Source organism: Bubalus kerabau, chromosome X (genome assembly GCF_029407905.1).
Source record: "Bubalus kerabau isolate K-KA32 ecotype Philippines breed swamp buffalo chromosome X, PCC_UOA_SB_1v2, whole genome shotgun sequence".
Taxonomy (NCBI): domain Eukaryota; kingdom Metazoa; phylum Chordata; class Mammalia; order Artiodactyla; family Bovidae; genus Bubalus; species Bubalus kerabau.
In genome coordinates, this window is record NC_073647.1 from 154,307,939 (window position 1) to 154,329,591 (window position 21,653).

General features: G+C 40.1%; 1 protein-coding gene across 5 annotated transcripts in view; it reads right to left on the bottom strand.

Annotated features, from left to right (window-relative positions):
• Nucleotides 1–21,653, bottom strand: part of CTPS2 (CTP synthase 2) — a 114,804-nt gene that overhangs the window by 88,036 nt on the left and 5,115 nt on the right. For 4 of the 5 annotated variants that reach the window (XM_055563096.1, XM_055563097.1, XM_055563098.1 and 1 more), the window contains exons 2-7: nt 20,541–20,745; nt 14,711–14,881; nt 10,104–10,204; nt 3,547–3,663; nt 3,316–3,399; nt 2,352–2,432 (exon numbers count right to left, since the gene is read on the bottom strand). In XM_055563096.1, coding sequence (XP_055419071.1) covers nt 2,352–2,432; nt 3,316–3,399; nt 3,547–3,663; nt 10,104–10,204; nt 14,711–14,881; nt 20,541–20,706 — 720 coding nt within the window. In that variant the 5' untranslated portion in view covers nt 20,707–20,745. Of the gene's footprint in view, nt 1–2,351; nt 2,433–3,315; nt 3,400–3,546; nt 3,664–10,103; nt 10,205–10,872; nt 10,907–14,710; nt 14,882–20,540; nt 20,746–21,653 lie in introns of those variants that run through there. The other variant, XM_055563100.1, reaches the window with a different exon arrangement.

Sequence of the window (21,653 nt, forward strand, 5' to 3'; positions counted from 1 at the left end):
TCCTAAGTCTAGGTTTAGACAGTAGACTTAGAATATATACACCTTGTCCTCTAAGTATGGGTATGTGGTTTGTTCATTCACTCATTTTTTGTTGTAGCTGCTACTACCGTTGCTTTTTTGTCTGCCCTTCATTTGGGTAAATTTATAAGCACACATTGAACACAGTCAAATTAATTACACCTATGAGGGGAGAAAGGCTCTTTTAAATGCCAGGTGGTACGGTTGTTTTTCACACCCTAATGAGCTTTCATCATCCTCTCAAGTACAGATAAAGGGCTACTGGCAGGCATTTAAGGATCTGCCACATCCTAAATAAAGGCCAAGAAATGTTCTGCAAACTCTATGTGTTCAGTCTTTCCAAATCCATAGCTATCCAACCAAGGGTTCTTAAGCTGTTTGGACATCGACAACTTGATCTATCTTTAAGACAACTGTGTCTCATCTGTGCATTCCCTGATGCAATTCAAAGTGCCAAGATGTCACTGATATGAGGCTCCATCCCAATTATTAATTAAAATTAAATCTCTGGACAGCCACAATTCCCAGAAGTGGAAGGCATGGTGTGTGGAGCTATTTACTCATCTATCCTCCAGGCCAGAGGATTTTCAAATATCATGGTAACAGAGCACATCACAGAGATGCCTGTGACCTTCCATTCCCTCCTCGGCAATCCAAGTGAGAAGAGCTCGAAATGCAAGTTCACGAGGAACTAAGAAATGGGAGAATTAACTCATGTTAAAAAAGGCAATGTGCTGACAGATGGAGACAGCAAACTTATGGTAACTAGAAGATAAGGCAAGGGTGGGGGCAGAGGAGAGAGAGAAATTGGAAAACTGGGATTGACATATACACACAACCAGATATAAAATAGATAATAATAAGAACCTACTGTATAGCACAGGAAACTCCACTCAATACTTTGTAATGACCTATATAGGGAAAGAATCTAAAAAATAGTGGATATATGTATATATATATAACTGATTCACTTTGCTGTACACCTGAAGCTAACACAACATTGTAATTCAACTGTACTTCAATAAAAAAAATTTTAAAGCAATGTGCTAAAAAAAAAAATGACTAATAAGCTAGCCTGTGGACTGACAAGATAGAACATTCTTCAGAATCTATAAAGAAAATAAACTCAGGAATTCCCTGGTGGTCCAGTGGTTAGGACTTGGTGCTTTCACTGCAGTGGCTGAGGTTCAATTCCTGGTCAGGGAACTAAGATCCTGCAAGCCATGCAGTGCAGCCAAAATAAATAAATAAATAAATAATAAAGAAAAGAAATTCCACATGGTTGAAAGTTTGGACTATCATCGGTTCTCAGAGGTCTTGGCAACCCAACTCTAAAAGCTGTATCCTTCTATTTCAAAAACCAGGTAAAATGTGTGTGATATACATACCAAGTACTATTTACAAAAAACAAACAAAACCAAAATGGCTTGATGACATATAGGTACAGAGGAGTGCTTTAAATCTGCCATCACATTTTTCAAAGGCGTTCAGACTTCTGCACTGACCCTGAAGCATCAGCCAGTGAATACATCAGCCTGACTCCTGAGACTCAAGAAATCTGAGTAGATGGCTTTTAGGCTTCAGAAAACCTTGAGATAATCTGAAGGAAACAAAAGGTTTTTGCCAAACCTCACCCTTTTCCTGAGGATCCATCAAATCACCTTTTAAACTCCAATCCCTTGTGCCTGAGCCTTATTACAAACAAGAGACAGAGATAAGTGGATAAAAGAAAAGCCAGTTCTCAGATACACAGGTGGAAAGTCCTATAGAACAGAGGACCTGAACCCACATCACAGAAGTTTTTGTAGCAATGAATTGAACTGAGGCCATTGACGTAATCAGAAGTGATAGTGTGAATGTCACTGTAATGTGTGTTTTGGGGTGAGCTAAGCTGTAACAAGTACAAAGGAGAAATTGAAGTAAAAGCCATAAGTGTCCTGAAAAGACAAGATACAGAGACGATAAGCACGCTTCAAATGGTTCTCTCTCCAGAGGCTGGACTGCAAGTTAAAAAAAAAAATCTGCCTGGTTTTGTACCTATAATTAAAATTCATTTTGATATTTGGCAAAACTAATACAGTTATGTAAAGTTTAAAAATAAAATAAAATTAAAAAAAAAGAAAAAAAAATTTAAGATGTGAAATACACAATCTATTTAAGGAGTCAGTAGTCTCAAGACTGTTCACTTAAGGGCAAGGGAGCCATAGTTGCATATGAGTCCCCCAAAGCTTTTATAAATATTGTGAAAAGTAATACGATAATTTAAGAGGTGTAAAACGCTAGCATCAGCAGAAGTGCCTGCAAGGCAATCAGATCTAAAGAGCAGCACTAACCTGTTCAGGGTTCACGTGACAAAACATAGAAATCTTTTCCTTCACAGCCATTTCGATGGGCGTTGAACTCCGGCAGACAATCTGTCAAAGTCCATCATGCACAGGTTAGCAGGCAAGAATTATTGAGCTGTTCACACAGCCATTGGTTTTTAGGAGGAAGCTATGTTAATTTTGCTCTGAGAGACTTGACCGAGTCTTGACTTGACTTTATGGAGACTTGACTTCTCCATCCTTGGCATCCCACTGGGTTACTAGAAATTGGTCTGAGCACTAATACGAGCAAGTGTAACCAAACTCACCACAAATCCACTGGTAAGAAATGTCACAGCATATGTGGTGAACAGACACGAGGCACACAAATGTTACTTACTAAAACTACAGGAAGAAAGCCAGACCAAAGGTTGGCAAACACTTCTCTAAAGGGCCAAATGGCAAAAGCTTTAGCTTCTTCAGCCAGGCAGTCGCTGCCCTGACTCCTCAATGGTTCTGCCATGGTGCACAGGCAGCTATAAACAAATGTGGACAATGAGTGGCAGAGTATCACAGCACAACTTCCTACAGGCAGCAGGCTTGCAAGCCCTTACTTGCCCACCCCTGATCTAGACTACTGGCCATAATTGGATTACTGCTATAAACAAGAGAAGGGCTAACCCGACCTAGCAGGCTCAGAGGGAAATCTCCCAGGTCCCAGCTCTCTCCAAAGGACCCAGGGACCACACAAATGACAGGACACTGTACTTGCCCGGATGTCAGTGTGGCCAATCAAATGAGGGCCTGGAGAAGAACAGATGGCCAATTTAGAAATGTGTGAAGCAACAGTTGATGATGAGGGAATAAACCTTCCCCAGGTCCCAGATACAAAAAGTTCAGTCACTGAAACTATTTGAGAGCTAAGACTCAGATGATGCTACAGGTTAGGAAATGGAGGTCCTAGTCCACAAAACTTACCCACTCCTTAACTCACCAGATCGGGAGACAGGCCTAATCCCCTCAGCGCACGGACACTGTTTTGTGTGGGTTTGGTTTTTTGTTCTCCGGTAGCACTGGGCTGAAAAGAAATGGGTCACTGTCAGTATGCTGGACATCTGGCTCTTCTGGATAATGAATGGCTCCCTGATTTAAAAGGTGGAGTAAACAGAGCATCACAGGAAAACCTACAGGAGTTGCTGTCTACATACTTATCTGGAAAACTCACCTGTGGGACAAGGCTAACATGAATATTACAGAAATTCTCTCTTTTTGCTTTAAACTGGAATTGTCTGAACGCTTCCACAAACGGCATTCCTTCAATGTCTCCAATGGTGCCACCCAGCTGGGAATGGGGAAAAAAGACACAAGAGGTCATATAGATTCCATGGTATACAGCCTAATAGAACAATTCTTAATACACTAAGCATAAGAACTAAAGTCCCCTGAAAATGGGGGATTACTAAAAGGCTATCAACCCTTCATCTCACCAAGACTGAAACAAACTTTTTTAAAGAAAAGGAGCACTTTAAGAAAAGAGAAGGGAATTTCTAAGCAGATTAAAAAGACTCAGAATATACACCACCAGGAGTGAGATCAGTTAGCTTCTACCAGTGGTCCCACTGGAAGGGAGATTTCAAATCCAGTGACAATATGAGAAAGCAGAGAGCCATCTGGCTCTGCCCGGTGTGAAATAGCATTCTCTCTCCATCTCTGCATGAGCCCACACACACACACCCACACACACCCTTCTATGTAGCTGAACAGCCTCCCTGTAATGGTAGTACTACCAGAATTAAATCACTACTATTAAAACATGCTGGCTCTCTGAAACAAGTAGTACCAAAAGCCCTGAGAATATTCCTGACAGTGTAATCCTTTGATAAATGTTAACTTAATTTACATTGTACTGCCAATAAAGTTACTTAAGCATTTTACTTTAGATGAAGATAAAATTCACTTTAACCCATTCATCCTCACCATATTTAAATACGCAAAGATTATCACATGGATTTTTAAATTAATTCTTTAGCATTTGAGTATCTACTACAGGCTCAACACTATAAAGAAGCCCCCCGGAAGAATTTAGGACAACCTGCTTGCTCCTGAGGAGCTCAGAAGTGAGCGAGGAAAATAAGGCAGAGCTAAAGAACAATAAGCAAGAATAAAACTTGAGCATTAAGTGGAATGATCTGGATGTTGAGGAAGAAGAGATCTTGGTGGACCCAAGCCCAGAATTCACCACATTCCCTGGCTTCGAGTACTTGACTGGGTCCAAAATCTACTTGTAGCCCTGACCTCTCCACTGGGCTTTAAAGCCAACTTGTCCTTGGTGTCTCAGATGGGTCAGTAAGTATTCAAACTTACCATGTCCCACACTGAACTCCTGATACCCACAGCCCTGGGCCTGCTTATCTCTGTGCTTCCTCCCTCATCTCAGCAACAGCATCTCTTCCCAGTAACTAGTTCAAGCTAGAGGTCTGGAAATCATCCTCAATGCACCTGCTTTTCCTTATCCAACCCCATCCAGTGAGCTGTACCTCCAAAATATTCTTGCAAACCTCTCCACTGCTACCACCCTAGACACCCAGGCCAACATAACCTTTGGCAGGGATTACTGCAATCATCTAAGCCCGGGGTGGCTGAGATGGCCTGCTGCCTGGTTTTACACACGAAGCTGTACCAGCACACAGCCCCGCCCACTCACACATCGCCCAAGGCTGCCTAGGCACTACAATGGCAAAGTGGAGTAGTTGTGACAGAGACTCTCTCACCAGCAAAACTAAACATATTTACTATCTAGCCCTTTACAAAGTTGGCTGCCCCCAATTTTAATGGCCTCTTAGCTTCCACCCTCTCCTGTCCTACCAACTGTTTGTCATATAGCAGCAGAGTGACCTTTTAAAATTCAGAATACATCTCTTCCATGCTTATATCTTTCAGCAGCTCACTGCTTCACTAAAAATAAAATCTAAACTTCTTTAGGCAGCTAACAAAAGGACCTGAATGATCTGGCCCTTGCACATGTCTCTAATCTCACCTCATGTCCCCACTCCCACCTGCCCTTTTCCCATCCCCCTACTCTCCCACCCCCACCTCTGCACTTCAATCTCACTGGCCTTTCAAGTCCTCAGACAGGCCATGCTCTTCCTTCCTGCCCCTTAGGCCCTCCTACTCACCTTCTTCATATTCACCTACTTCCCTTTTATCCTTCAGCCGAGGGAGCTGTATGCCCCTCAGAGTGCAACCTTGACCACCCACCTAAAGCACCCTGTCTGTGCCCTTCCTAGTAACACAGCACAGGGTGCCCTTATTTTATTTGAGTTCTTATCTTCTGTCTCTCGGGCTTCCCTCGTAGCTCAGTGGGTAAAGAATCTGCCTGCAATGCAGGAGACCCAGGTTTGATTCCTGGATTGGGAAGATCCCCTGAAGAAGGAAATGGCAACCCACTCCAGTATTCTTGCCTGGAGAATCCCATGGACAGAGGAGCCTGGCAGGCTACAGTCCATGGGGTTGCAAGAGTCAGACACAGCTTAGCAACTAAACCACCACTCCTCTCTCTCTACCCCACTAGGCTGTAAGGTCCTTGAGGGCAGGAACTTGCCTGCTGTATCTCCAGCACTAGCCCAGAGCCCTGCAGGCAGTGCTGAGAATTTAGATTAATAGGACAGGACAGAAGGTCTCGAAATTTAATATAAAGCCCTAGGTCACAGCATTCTAGTACCTGTTACCATAAGTACAACAGGATCAAACTAAGATGTACAAGGATTTCATTGTTATAGAAGAAATTATTCTTTACTAACTTTAACTAAGATAACAAAACAAAATTAAAATTCAAGTCTCCTGGCTATGGAACAGATAGAAATATATGGTCATTCTGTAAGTGAATGACAAACTTAATTATGAAAATCCAAGAAATAAAACATGCAATCAGGAAACTGGCAGGGAGGGGGAGGGGGAGGGGTGTAAGTGCTCTCTAACTATAATGCATCAGAAGCTAATGGGGAAAAAATAGGAAAAAAAAAGAGGTCTGCACTTTAAACTGTAAAGAGCCATTTTCTGGTTTTTGATGGGGGAGGTATTCTGGGAATAAGCAAGGAATCCAGAAAAGGAAGCAAAAACGGTTAAGATTATCTGCTTTTGCCCCCACATGGCCTATACTGGTACTGCATTCTCTCTGCCAATTTGCAAAGTACCATTACCTCTCCTTTGGTTCACCATTATCTTCACTGTGATAAGAAACTTTCAGTATGATTACCAGAGTAGTCAAGACTGAAGTGACTTAGCAGCAGCAGCAGCAGTCCTAAGTTAATTCTCTTCCCGTACAACAGGGAAAATATCACCCATAACAACATTTTAAGATCTATGCAAAGCCGAAACTGAAGCAGCAGCAAGCAAATCTATGAGATGTGCCATGTCCACTTCACCTTTAAGGAAAGGAATCTTTCTCTGAAAGTTGCTGAGAGAATAAATCTTAAAAATTCTCATCACAAGAAAAAAAGTTTGTTTAACTATGTGAGTTGATGGATGTTGACTAAATTTATTATGGTCATCTCTTCACAATATATACATACATCAAATCATTATGTTGTATACCTAAAATGAATACAATGTTATATGTCAGTTATATCTCAATAAAGCTGCAGAAATTTTTAATTAAAATGTAAAAATAAAACTAAAGGAGTCCTTACATAGGTATAACTGAATCTGCTGTACAGCAGAAATTAACACAACATTGTAAATCAACTATACTTCAATAAAATTAAATATATATATATACAAGAAGATTAAGACAACTTTTTAAAAAATTGTTTTATTTTATTTATTGGACACACAGCATGTGGGATCTTAGTTCCTCAACCACGGATCGAACCCATGCTCCCTCCATTGGGAGCTCAGAGTCTTGACCACTGGACCACCAGGGAATCCCCCTAAGACAACTTTTATAATTAAAAAAAAAGTAAAGAAGTCCTTTTGGGGGGGGGGAGGAGAAATCTTTTATTCCTTTAAGTCAGGTGTAAACTATTCCAGGCTCATGCTTGGATGACCTGCAGTGATAGAAATAAAGTCTGTCAGCTCCACTGGTCTAAGAAGCAGAGGGCTCATCTGCCAAAAAAAAGGCTTTGGAGACATTTCAACAGCTTCTACATGTTTAAAACTAAAAATCAGCTTTCGTGGTCCTTTTTAAAAATCTTACATTGTGCACAAGCACAATTGTTGAGCACAACTTAAAATGAACCCAAAAGGATACCTGATTTGTGTCCAATAAGCAAATATAAACAACAAGGTTGATTAGAGAAGGGGTTTTGCTGAGGACAACTTGGCACAGTATAAAAGCTTTGTTCAAAGAGGATTCTAAAAAAACAATAGCTAGAAAAGCTAAGAAGATGAAAAAGAAGTATTAAGAAGACTTCTCCCATGGCCAAATAGGGCTTATATTTTTTGGTGAAGTTCAGCAGCAGCTCAATTACATTTTGAAAAATACATTTCCTTTTCTCTTTTTTGTTATTATTATTTAAAACATATATATATATATTTTATAAGAGCAGAATCAAGGAATAAAATGCAAAAACATTCATATACATGACCATTTGGAACTTTTCCTGGGATTAAGAAAAAGCTATTCCTTCACCTATCAAAACCTAAAAGTGAGAAAAAAAATCAATAGAAAAGTTATAAAAAATGTTCAGGCTTGGTCGTTACTTTTGAGCCCAGGGACCAATTCTGGGAAGATCCTTTTTCTTTCCTGTTGCTTGAACAACAGCAAAAATCAGTGAACGCACCAGACCAGCACAGTCCAACAGAAATATAATGTGAGTTATGTACATAATTTTAAAGTTTTTAGTTGCCATATTTAAAAAAGCAAAATTAAACTGGAGAAATTAATTTTAACACTACATTTTATATAGCAGAGTATATCCAAAATATTATCATTTCAACATATCGCCAATTTTTTAAAAATTATTAGGTGCTTTACATTCTTTTTTTTTTTAATACTAAGTCTTTGAAGTCCAGTTATATTTTAAAGTCACAGCACACCTCAGTTTGAATGGTCTGCTTTCACATGTTCAACAGCCCCATGTGGTGAGTGGCTACCATACTGGACAAGGTGGTACTCTGCAACAAACAATCAGTGTAAACCAAAGGAGTGAGGGCTTGTCCATCCCTCTGCTGGGCTTGAATAAAATCAGTCTTGGACTGATCTTTAAGATACTGATATTGTTAAATGGCACCTTCCAGTTGGCATTAATTTGTGCTTTTTCAAAAATTAAAACAATGCATGCACATGGTTAAAGAAACAAATCATACAGCAGAACTTACAATAAAAAGCAAGAGTTCCCTGCCCCACTCTTCCCTCTCCCAAGTTTGATTCCCCAAAACAAGTACTTTAACTTCTCTGTTGGGATTTCTTCTGGTGACCTCCATATCTCTAAACCAAAGTTCATCCAGCTCAGCTTTCTTGACTTAGCCATTTCAGACAACCTCTTAGACTTCCCAGGTGGGGCTGGTGGTAAAGAACCCGCCTGCCAATGCAGAAGACATAAAAGATGCAGGTTCGATCCCTGGGTTGGGAAGATCCCCCGCAGGAGGGCACGGCTACCCACTCCAGTATTCTTGCCTGGGAAATCCCATGGACACAGGAGCGTGGTGGGCTACGGTCCATAGGGTCGCAAATAGTCGGACATGACTGAAGAGACTTACCACAGCTAAAGGATGTAGGTGTACTTCCTGCTGTGACAGATGAGGATACAGCTCTCTGGTACCCCTATCCCCAGATCCCAATCTTAACTGGTAATTCTACTGGTTACTAACCTGAGATACTTTTGCTTCTTTTTTCAGCCAGCTACTAACAGTATCTATAGACCCTCACAGAGTTAAATGAGAGTGTGCTCTCCCTTTCTGCCCTCCAGCACTCCTTCTCACTTCCACCTCACAACACAGTTTTTTTGTGTGTGTCAGTGCCATGCTGATAAGTGATCCAGCTGGGCTATGAACCCAAGCAGTCTGGCTCCAGACTCTTAACCACTAAGCCAAACACTGCTTGGGGGCCATGATAGAAATTTGAACTTGAGCAGCCTCTAAGAAACAAAAAAATGTTCATTATTCTCCTCTCCTGCCTGGCAGTTAGATCAACTGACATTTAGATAAGGAGTACATGGATGTTATTCTCATTCTGCACATTGAGAGGAAGGGAAGCAGTGAACAAGTGGCAAGTAAAAATACTATGCTCTTTCTTTAAACAGCTAATACTCACTTCTCACCTCCAAATTACCTCTACAGTTGGACTTCCCTAACTCCATCTTTACTTTCAAAGCATTTGAGTAGAATGCATTCTGCAACTGTTTGGTCCCCACTTACAGACTGGTGCATACCCACCCCAGGAATACTCATCCAGTTTAAGCCAATCTTGCCCACTGACTTGTGACCAAAAAAGCAAAGACCATCTATATCACTCCATTCTGTAATCCCACCTCCTAGCTGGGTGTCCAGCATACATGATACCATCTATTCACATTCCTTGAATGAAGGAAGATCAGCTGCTTAAAAACCCATAAGGAAGGGACTTCCCTGGCAGTCCAACCATTAAGGGTTAAGACTTCCTGCTTCCATGGCAGAGGGCGCAGGTCTGACCCATGGTTGGGGAACTAAGATCCCACATGTCCACAGGGTGCGGACAAAAAAATTAACAAATAAAATAAAAATCTCAGTAGTTCCATATTAAAAAAAGTTTTTTTTTAACTCATAAGGATACAAACGTATAAAGAAATAAAGTTCCATGCTTGCCTCAATAACGCATATTTGGGGCTCTTCCTTATGACCATCCACAGGCACCATGGCTTGATTCATAACCCACTCCTGGACAGCATCAGTAATGTGAGGGACAACTGCAGAAAGAGGTAATAATTAGCACAAAAGTGTATTTCAGTGTCGCAGTTATGAGAAATGAATGTATTAGTGTCTGTTGACCTCCCAAATAACCTGAAAGCCACCTGGCAAATGAGACAAGCTCCAGTCCTAGTGTTACAATCCATGTCCCTGAAATTAATATTACTGACCCAACACAGATTTAGTCATTTAATGTTATGCCATCTCTCTTGAAATCCACCAACCCCAGAGAAACACAGAGCAGAAGTGCCATCTTTGAAGCAACTAGAAAACATCTAAAATGCCAACTAAAAACTGTGCAAGGAGGGCTGCTAAGGGTGCTGAATGCCGAATTCCTAGGGGAAGAAGGACGCAGAGTGGCCCAGCCCTGCAAACCCTGGGCAGCCCACCAGCCAGTGGGCAGGAGTCACTGAGAGGATGTATAGGAGGCCTGCAGGCTGACCAGAGGCCCGCAGCGGCTACTGTCAGCTGAAGAGACTAAAAGGTGGCATCTCCAGAAGCACGAAGCTCCGGGCTAAGTGCTGAGTAAGCCTGCAGCTGCTGGTCTCAGCCAAAGAAACAAAAAACAGTGTTTTTGTTTCTAATTAAGTAACCTAATACAACGTAAGGAGGAGAAATGGTGGCCTCTGGGAAGCTGATGCGGAGAAGCGCCTGTCAAGTCAGTCACCTGCCCACCAGCCCTTGGGGCTCCCAGGCACCCCTCCCCCTCACTCGAGGCGGGAGGAAGTCGTCTCTGATTGGTGCGTTTGGAACGACCCATTGCAGCATGCCCAGCCCAACACCTTTCTGTGAGGACTGGGTAAGTCAGCTCTCCCTCCACGTGGGCAGCACAGGCACTCAGACTGCAGGTCCAGGTTTGGGACCTTGCCCTTTCCCTAATTTGGGGAGGTGACTGGTATGAGGCAGCAAACTCTCCCTCCCGCGGGTTTTCCCAATAGAGAAAAACTATTAGAAAGCACAGCTGCATCAATAGAGATCTAAGCCACACCATCCGGTGTCGGCAGTAACATAGCTGATCTTTTGAGCTCCATCTGTCCAATTTATCTACTTCTCACCTGCTTTTCAACCTGAAGGTGATTTAAACGGGGTGGGAAACTAGCATCTTTACCCTACCATGCAGTTCAGTTCAGTTCAGTCCAGTCGCTCAGTCATTTCCGACTCTGCGACCCCGAGGACTGCAGCAGGCCAGGCTTCCCTGTCCATCACCAACTCCTGGAACTTGCTCAAACTCATGTCCATCCACTCAGTGATGCCATCCAACCATCTCATCCTCTGTCACCCCCTTCTCTTCCTGTCTTCAATCTTCCCCAGGATCAGGGTCTTTTCCAATGAGTCAGTTTTTTGCATCAGGTGACCAAAGTATTGGAGTTTCAGCTTCAGCATCAGTCCTTCCAATGAATACTCAGGACTGATTTCCTTAAAGATTGACTGGTTGGATCTCTTTGCAGTCCAAGGAACTTTCAAGAATCTTTTCCAACACCACAGTTCAAAAGCATCAATTCTTTGGTGCTCAGCTTTCTTTATGGTCCAACTCTCACATCCATACATGACTACTGGAAAAACCATAGCTTTGACTAGATGGACCTTTGATGGCAAAGTAACGTCTCTGCTTTCTAATATGCTGTCTAGGTTGGTCATAGCTTTTCATCCAAGGAGCAAGCGTCTTTTAATTTCATGGCTGCAATCACCATCTGCAGTGATTTTGGAGCCCCCCCAAATAAAGTCTGTCACTGTTTCCCCATCTATTTGCCATGAAGTGATGGGACTGAATGCCATAATCAGTTTTCTGAATGTTGAGTTTTAAGTTAGCTTTTTCACTCTCTTTCACTTTCATCACAAGGCTCTTTAGTTCTTCTTCACTTTCTGCCATAAGCGTGGTGTCATCTGCATATCTGAGGTTATTGTTATTTCTCCTGGCAATCTTGATTCTAGCTTGTGCTTCATCCAGCCTGGCATTTCACATGATGTACTCTGCATGTAAGAAGCAGGGTGACCACATACAGCCTTGACATACTCCTTTCCCAATTTGGAACCAGTCTGTTGGTCCACGCCTGGTTCTAACTGTTGCTTCTTAACCTGCATATAGATTTCTCAGGAGGCAGGTAAGGTGGTCTGGTATTCCCATCTCTTGAAGAATTTTCCACAGTTTGCTGTGATCTACACAGTCAAAAGCTTTGATAAAGCAGAAGTAGATGTTTTTCTGGAACTCTTGCTTTTTTGATGATTCAGTGGATGTTGGCAATTTGCTCTCTGGTTCCTCTGCCTTTTCTAAATCCAGCTTGAACATCTGGAAGTTCACAGCTCACACACTGTTGAAGCCTGGCTTGAAGAATTTTGAGCATTACTTTGCTAGCCTGTTCCCTACCACATAGGAACTTATGAATACAAGGGGCAAGGGTTGCAGAGGACAAAAGAGAATAATCAGAATTGTTAGGTAGGAAGTTAGCCATGAGCAAGAGGGGTGGTCTAGCCGAAAAGGATGCAAGCTGATGTCTAAATACCAACCCAGACACACCCAGGAGAGCTCACAATATGCTACAGAAATAACCACAGTGGCTTCTCCAACTCCAGCATATGCGCCCTTGATGCACAGCTGTGTCCTCAAGTAACCGTAGCCAGCTTTAAGGGTTCATAAATATTCTATACATACATACATCTGATTATAACAGACTGAATTATGGGAAGGACATGTACAATACAGCCTGTTATTATGTAACCTGCAACTGTCAATCAGCCTTGTGTGTATGCCAATTTGCATTCCCTTTCCTGGTTGGTGGTGGGTACAAGCCCTATTTTGCATATGACAGAATCAAGAGAAGGAGACAGGGAGTATAAAAAGGGAAGCCAAGTGGGAGTTGTTACCACCCCTTTGCTGTTGGTCTGCTCCCATGTCTTGGGAGTGTCTGCTTAATAAAAGAACTATCTGTTTCCACTAGAATCAATCTGATATTTTGTAGAAGTAAACCAACCTGACAGAAACATGTGACCAATGGAAAAGGCTGGTGAAAAAAGTCATCATGTTGCCCTCCTGTTCAATCCCATATTCCTTCCTATTGCTATTCTTCAAAAAGAAGTAATCATCATCAATGCAAAGATTCAAGAAAAAAGTAGAAAAAGAACATATTAAGGACAAAAATTGACTCAGATCTACACCCAATCAGATATGTGATGAAGATTCCCTATGGATTTCATAAATAAAAGCTAAAGAGAGAAAGATTAAGAGGGCAGAAAAGGGGGCTAAAGGAAACAATGACATTAGTAACAAAGAAAAGACTGATGAAAATACAATCAGGAACATGGAGGATAAACTTGAAGTTTGCATGGTGACATGGTAATAGACACTGTAGTGATCATTTTGAAATGTACAGAAATACCAAATCACTATGCTGTATAACAGGAACTAACATAGTGTTGTAGGTTGTGAAGTTGCTCAGTCATGTCCAGCTCTTTGCGACACCATGGATTGTAGCCTCCCAGGCTCCTCTGTCCATGGGAATTTCCCAGGCAAGAATACTGGAGTGGGTTGCCATGCTCTCCTCCAGGGGATCGTTCCCAACCCAGGCATCAAACCCAGGTCTCCCACATTGCAGGTGGATTCTTTACCATCTGAGCCATCAGGGAATCCCCATAGGTTAGTTGTAGGTTAGTTATACTTAAAAAACAAACAGGGGAAAAAATATATCAGATTTGTGGTTACGGGTCGGGGGAATGGATGTGTGAGTGTGTGCTCAGTCATTTCGATTCTTTGCGACCCCATGGACTGTAGCCCACTAGGCTCATCTGTTCATGGGATTTTCCAGGCAAGAATACTGGAGTGGGTTGCCATTTCCTCCTCCAGGGAATCTTCCTGACCCAAGGATTAAACCGGCATCTCCCATGTCTCCTGAACTGCAGGCAGATTCTTTACCACTTGAGCCGATGAAAGCAGACAAAAGGTACAAAATTCCAGTAATAAGTACTAGGGATGTATTGTACAGCATGATAAATATATTAATTATGCTAAGTCGCTTCAGTCATGTCCGACTCTGTGCGACCCCAGAAACGGCAGCCCACCAGGCTCCCCCATCCCTGGGATTCTCCAGGCAAGAACACTGGAGTGGGTTGCCATTTCCTTCTCCAATATTAATTATATATATTAATAATTAACATGGTTCTAAGTTATATAAATTAAAAGAGTAAATCCTAAGAGCTTTCATCACAAGGGAAACAATTTTTGTCTATTTCTTTAATTTTGCATCTATATGAGATGACGGATATTTACTAAAGTTATTGTGGTCACCATTGTATGATGTCAAATCATTACGCTATACAGCCTAAACTTATACAGTGCTGTACGTCAATTATATCTCAATAAAATTGGAGGTGGGGAAAAAGAAGGAAAGAAAAGAACAGAGGGATTTGAGGACTGAAGCTTGTAAAGCACAGGGACCTCCTCATCTTTAGGTCTATTTTAAGCAGAGAGTGCTCAGCCAACAGGGCCCTCTAGTGTTTGTGGAATATAATACCTTGTACTGTTTTCCCCAGGTAATCGCCACGCCTCTCTTTATTGATCACATGTTGATATATCTTCCCAGTAGTGATGTTGTTGTCTTTATAAAGATTAATATCCAAGAACCTTTCATAATTTCCAAGGTCTAAATCAACTTCTCCACCATCGTTTAAGACAAACACTTCACCTGGGATAAAAAGGCAATGTAAAAATTAAAAATTTGCTTCCAGTAGATTATTTTCCAAAGATGAACACAATATGTTAAAAAGCTGGTAAAAGACATTAATAAGCCATAGTCTATCACTATTTCCTTATTTTAATGGGAAAATTGAGTAATTCTAATCTACCCATGATAATGCATTAAAAAAATTCTAGTATTCTATAATGGTAGTTTTTAAATGCTTACTGAAATTCTGTCTTCAAGATTTAGCTTTTCCAAACTCATCATATACCATATGAGAAAGGGACTTTCAAACAGCAGTTTTAAAAACAAATAGCAACTGACTTCGAAGCATCAGTATCCTAGACTCTGAAATTGGCATAAGAAAATTTTCATTGACTCTCATCTTGGGTAAAGACACTATTAAACAGACAGTGGATGAAAAGCAGAGCCTCCATTAGCCCACGGGGTGACTTGGTGAAACTGAGGCCAAAAAGAAAGTGAGCAATAAGCCACCACCTGCACAACAGCACCGTCGGGAAGGATATAGATGAAGACTTAATCACACTAGGGCACCTGTGGTGACTACTGGTTATGCTTCTGGGTCTCCAGTGTTACTAAGGGCGTCAATTTGGAGGACAATGTCCTAATGTCACCTTGTCAGAAATGAACCTCTCCCTGCTTAATAAAATTCTATCATTTACTTCTATTGCTAGATGTTCACAGCATAAAAAAAAAGGAAGGTGGGCTAGCTTCTGAACCTAATCTGAAGCCTTTTATACTCTCATTTATGTATTCCTCATAAGGTACCAGTGGGATTGGAAAGATCTCTAATTTTAAAGACAAAACAACAAAATAATGAAACTCCCATATTTTGTATTTCCCAAATTCCATTTCTAGTTCAAATTCTACTTTCCAATATTTATCAGGAATCACCGATCTATGGGAAAGTCTTTGTACTTTCATCATTTTAACTTCTGACAAATAGGGGAAGATCTCTGAAATCTCTTAGTTAATTCAGGCCAAGTCCGGTTTGGTAATAACCCAGGTATACAGCAAAGGTCTTGAAATTTTAGATTCTTAAATTTTAAAAGTAGTATCTATTATGTTCCTAGGAGAAAAAGAAGGGCTTCCCAAGTGGCACTAGTGGTGAAGAACCCGACTGCCAATGCAGGAGACATAAAAGACGCAGGTTCGATCCCTGGGTCGGGAAGATCCCCTGGAGGAGGAAACAGCAACCTACTCCGGTATTCCTGCCTGGAGAATCCCATGGACAGAGGAGCCTGGAGGGTTACAGTTCATAGGGTCACGAAAAGTCAGACATGACTGAAGCAACTTAGTATGCACACAGAAGAAAAAGAAAAGCTGTAGATCATGTCTTCAAAAAGCTTTTTTTTTAATTTAATGGAATTATAATAAAAATTCCAACGGGTTTTTTTTTAACGTGACAGTGAAACTTAAGTTAATTTGGAAGAAAAACATGTGTGATTACCAAAATAAAACACACAAAAATGTAAATAAAAATAAAAACCCTTATAAAATAACAATGAGTACAGGAAGATTGAAATATATATGTATATATATTTATATATTTCAATATATACAAATATGAAATAAGATAGCACAAACAAATTCTACACAAAACCAAACTACACCCAAAAGGTCCCTATTACATAAAGGAATTTAATATATCACCAAAAAAAAAGATATCATTACAAATCAAAGTAGGTAAAATACACAGAAATAAACTTCAAGAAATGTATAGGACCAATAAGAAGAAAAGTTCAAAATTTTACTTCAGAGACATAAAAGCAGGTATGAACAGAATGAAAGCCACTTATAAAGTTCCTGAATAGGCCAGTCAATAATTTCAGTGTTTAATTCTTCCCCAAATTAATTCATAAATTTAAAGGGCAAGTTTGATAAAAGGTCTCTGAAGTTAGTCTTAAAGACAACTAACATTTTGAGGTTAAAAAAAAAGGAGAAAAGGCATAATGGGGAAAGTTCTGACCTACTTGATAATAAAAAGCTATAGCTATTAAAATGGTGTGTGTGTGTATGTGTGTGTGTGCATGCTCAGTTGTGTCCAACTCTTTGCAACTTCATGGACAGTAGCCCACCAGGCTCCTCTGTCCATGGAATTTCCCAGGCATGAATACTGGAGTGGGTTGCCATTTCCTACTCCAGATAATATGGTGGTTAGGGATAAACAAAGAGATCTGAACAGAACAGAATAATAAGAGAGAAATTTAGTGTATATTAAAAGGTGGTATTTCAAATCAATGGAGAAAGGATGAAATCTTTGATAACTGTGATTAGGAATAGTTACTAACCTCATCTTCATCTTTCATCAAATTAAATTCCAGATGTATTAACAATATTAAAGTAAAAGCAAATGGTGGTGATCATTTTGAAATCTATGAGTGTTGCGTGCTAAGGTGCTTCAGTTGTGTCCAACTCTGTGTGACTCCATGGACTATAGCCTGCCAGGCTCTTCTGTCCATGGGATTCTCCAGGCAAGAGTACTGGGATGGGTTGCCATTTCCTCCTACAGGGGATCTTCTTAACCCAGGGATCGAACCCGCGTCTCTTATGTCTCCTGCATTGGCAGGCAGGTTCTTTACCACTAGTGCCACCTAGAAAGCCCTTGAAATGTATAAAAACATCAAATCACTATGTTGTGCACCAGGAACATAGTGTTATAAGTCAATTATACTTCAAAAGCAAACTCATAGAAAAAGAGATCAGATTTGTAGTTCCCAGAAGCAGGGGTAGGACTGTGTGGAATTGGATGAAGGCAATCAAAAGGTACAAACTTCCAGTTATAATATAAATAAGTATTAGAGATATAAATGTAAAACATGATAAATATAATTAACACCACTCTACGTTCTATATGAGTTTTTAGAGCATAAATCCTAAGAGTTTTCATCACAAGGGAAACAATTTTTCACTATTTCTTTAAGCTTGCATCTGTATGAGATCATGGATATTCACTAAACTTATTGTGATAATCATTTCATGATATATATAAATCAAATAATTATGCTATATACCTTAAGCGTATATAGGTATAAGTGCTGTATGTCAATAAAACTGGAAGAAAAAAAATAAAGTAAAAGCAAATGAAACTCTAAAAATGCCAGAAGAAAACACAGATATTTAAATATTTCTGGGTCAGTGAAGCTAACAGGTGACATCAAAGGCAGAAACCATAAAGGAAACAGTGGATACATTTAGTTACATAAACAGTAAAATGAAATTTATCAGCAGCAAACAGAGGTAATATTAAGACAAACTGAAAACAGGGTAGAAATATATTCATGTGGTAAGTATATGTTAATATACTCTGCACAAAGTATTCTAGAAAATCGTTTTTAAAGATCCAAAGGAAAATTGTCATAACACATGGCGTTAGTCAATTTTGCTGCCTACCAAACAACCTTAACATCTCAGCAACTTATAAAACATCTACTGATTTCTCCCTCATGTGACATAGGGGATGTGGGTCAGTTGTGAGTCTACCCCATGTCTTCTTATTCCAGGACTTGGGTTGAAGGAGAAATCTCTCTATGGGGCAGGCAGCTTGAACAGCAGAGGGCAGAAACACAAGATGGACTGAGTGAAATTATGCCATCGCCTATGCTTCAACAAAACATATGTCATATTCACTAAAACCCTACAGAGCAAAACAAATCACATGGCCAAATAAGGTGACCGACCTCTCTGGTTTGCCCAGGAGTAAAAGTATTCCCAGGATTCAAGACTTTCAATTTCAAAAACAGGAAAGTTCCAAACAAACCAGGAAGAGTTCATTACCCTATGCGGCCAAAGGTCAAAGTTAGTGGGGCGTGGAAGTTTACTCACAGAAGGAAGTCAATAAATATATGATTTACCATAGACTCGAATAAGCCATTTCACCAACAAAATGAAAATCAAAGAAATCTAAATTAACATAATGAGATACTCTTTTTTGGTTTTTCATTTACTCTCAGGTTAGTAAAGTTTAAAAAGAATAGTATTCAGCAAAGGTATAAAGCAAACTAAAAAACCTGAAAAACATATCTACCCACCAAATCAGAAATTCTGTATCTAGACATTTATGTTAAAAAAATTGTTTAAGTTTCTTGTCACAGTGTTGCTTATAATATCAATAAATTGGAAAGGATTTCCTATTATTGTGCAGATTCTGTGCAACCTTTAGAAGTATAGAATCTATTAAAATGTCTTCAGGATTAACAGGTACACACTACTGTATATAAAATAAGCAACAAAGATCTACTGTATAGCACAGGAAACTATATTAAATATCTTGTAATAACCTATACTGGAAAAGATTCTGAAAAAGTGTGTGTGTATATATATATAAACAAAGGGAATAGCAACCCACTCCAGTATTCTTGCCTGGGAAATCCCATGGATAGAGGAGCCTGGTACACTATAGTCCATGGGGTCAAAACAGTCAGACATGATTTAGTGACTAAACCACCAAGCCACCACCATAATGTGTAACTGAATCACTTTGATGTACATCTGAAATATTGTAAGTCAAGTATACTTCAATTTAAAAATTAGTCTGACTGTAAGATTCAGATCATTTAATGTTCAAAAATAAGCCAACTGATCTATGATGTTAGAAGACAGGATAGTGGTTACCCTGGTCATTTCAGATGGGGAGAAACTGGAAAGAAAATAAAGGGGGTTTCTGTTTTTTGATTTGGGGGCTGTTAACACAGTATGTTGGCGAAGGCAATGGCAACCCACTCCAGTACTCTTGCCTGGAAAATCCCATGGATGGAGGAGCCTGGTAGGCTGCAGTCCATGGGGTCGCTAAGAGTTAGACACAACTGAGCGACTTCACTTTCACTTTCCACTTTCATGCATTGAAGAAGGAAATGGCACCCACTCCAGTGTTCTTGCCTGGAGAATCCCATGGACAGAGAAGCCTGGTGGGCTTCCGTCTATGGGGTCGCACAGAATCGGACATGACTGAAGCAACTTAGCAGCAGCAGCAGCAACACAATATGTTCATTTCATCAAGTGGTATACATATGATTTATACACTTTCTTGCTTGTATGTGAAAAGTTTAAAAGGAAAGTATGTAAGGCCTTGTGCCTTTTTAAAAATAATTAGTATAGAGAATTCCCTGACAGTGCAGTGGTTAGAACTCCATACTTCCAGTGCAGGGGTACAGGTTCAATCCCTGGTCAGGGAACTAAGATTCTGCAAGCTGTGCGGTGTGGCCAATAAATAAATAAAAATAATGAGTATATACATAAAATTTTCAACATTAATAATAATTATTCCAAGTGGTGGGAAATGGATGATTTTTATTTTCTTTAGGTCATTCTATATTGTCAATATAGTCTATATTGCCTGATTTTTTTAAACAATGAGATGTTGAGAAATATATTATCCTTATGATAAAAAAATAACAATAATCCACACTACAAAAGGTACAGTGAGAATGGTATCCTCACATACTGCTTTCCAAAAGTGTGGACTAATTTGGAATGTCATCAGCAATCTTAAAAATGTATCAATAACCATGAGAACCTTCACAGATCCATAATGATCCAGCAACTCTACTTCTGGAACGCTATCTTAAAATTACCCAGATACAAGAAAGAACTGCAATTTGACCCAGTGCTTTATGGGGTGGGGGGGGGGTGTTCTCCCTCATACCGTGCTCATAAGGTGAAAAAGTGCCTGCATCGATGTTTATATAGGGGTCAATTTTGATGGCAGTCACTCGGAGTCCACATGATTTTAGAATCGTCCCAATACTGCTGGCAATGATCCCTTTACCGATGCCCGAGATGACCCCACCAGTGACCAAGATGTACTTCATTGGCAGAGGAGTGGCTGGGTGCCAGGACCCAGGTATAATCTGAAAGGTAATAAAATTAATGGTCAGGGAAGAGAAACATGTTCTTAAACCAGTAAAGCAGAGAGTGTGTTGAACCAAAATTTCAAAAGCCCACAGCACCTTTTCTATCTAAGTATTTGGAACAAAGTATATGGAACAAAAATCGTCTAGGTTTTTCTTTCATGTCGATATTCAGGAAGCTGTGGTTACTTTCTGCAAGCAAAATGTCTGGCTTCATTACCCTGATGTTACATTTACCCCAACTTTCATGTGACAAACTTCATCATAAGAAGCCAAAATTCTCTAAGATTCAGAGGCATAGTAAAATGTTTAAGAGATCAGGCTCTGTAGTCAGATCTGTACAACCTGTACCTGTTTCTTCATCTGTGAAATGAAATAAAAAGTACCATTCCTTTGGAATATTATTCAGCACTAAAAAGAAATGAGCTATCAATCCACAAAAAGACACGAAGGAAACTTAATGCATGTTACTAATTGAAAGAAGTCACTCTGAAAAGGCTACATACTGTACGATTCCAACTATATGACATTCTGGAAAAGACAAAACTATGAAGACAGTAAAAAGATGAGTGGTTTTCAGGGGTTATTGGGGAAGGGTAAATTGGAGGAGCACAGAGTGTTTTGCTAGGGCAGTGCAACTATTCTGTATGATACTATAATGGTGGATACAGGCCATTATATATTTGTCCAAACTCACAGAATGTGTAACGCCAAGAGTGAATTCTAATGAAACCTGTAGACTTGGAATGATAATGATGTGTAGGTTCACTGATTAATGAATGTTCCTCTCTGGTTCAAGATGTTGACAACAGGGAACACCGTGGGTACGGGACAGGAGGTATATGGGAACTCAGTACTTTCTGGTCAGTTTTGCTGTGAACCTAAAATTGCTTTAAAAAAATAGTCTA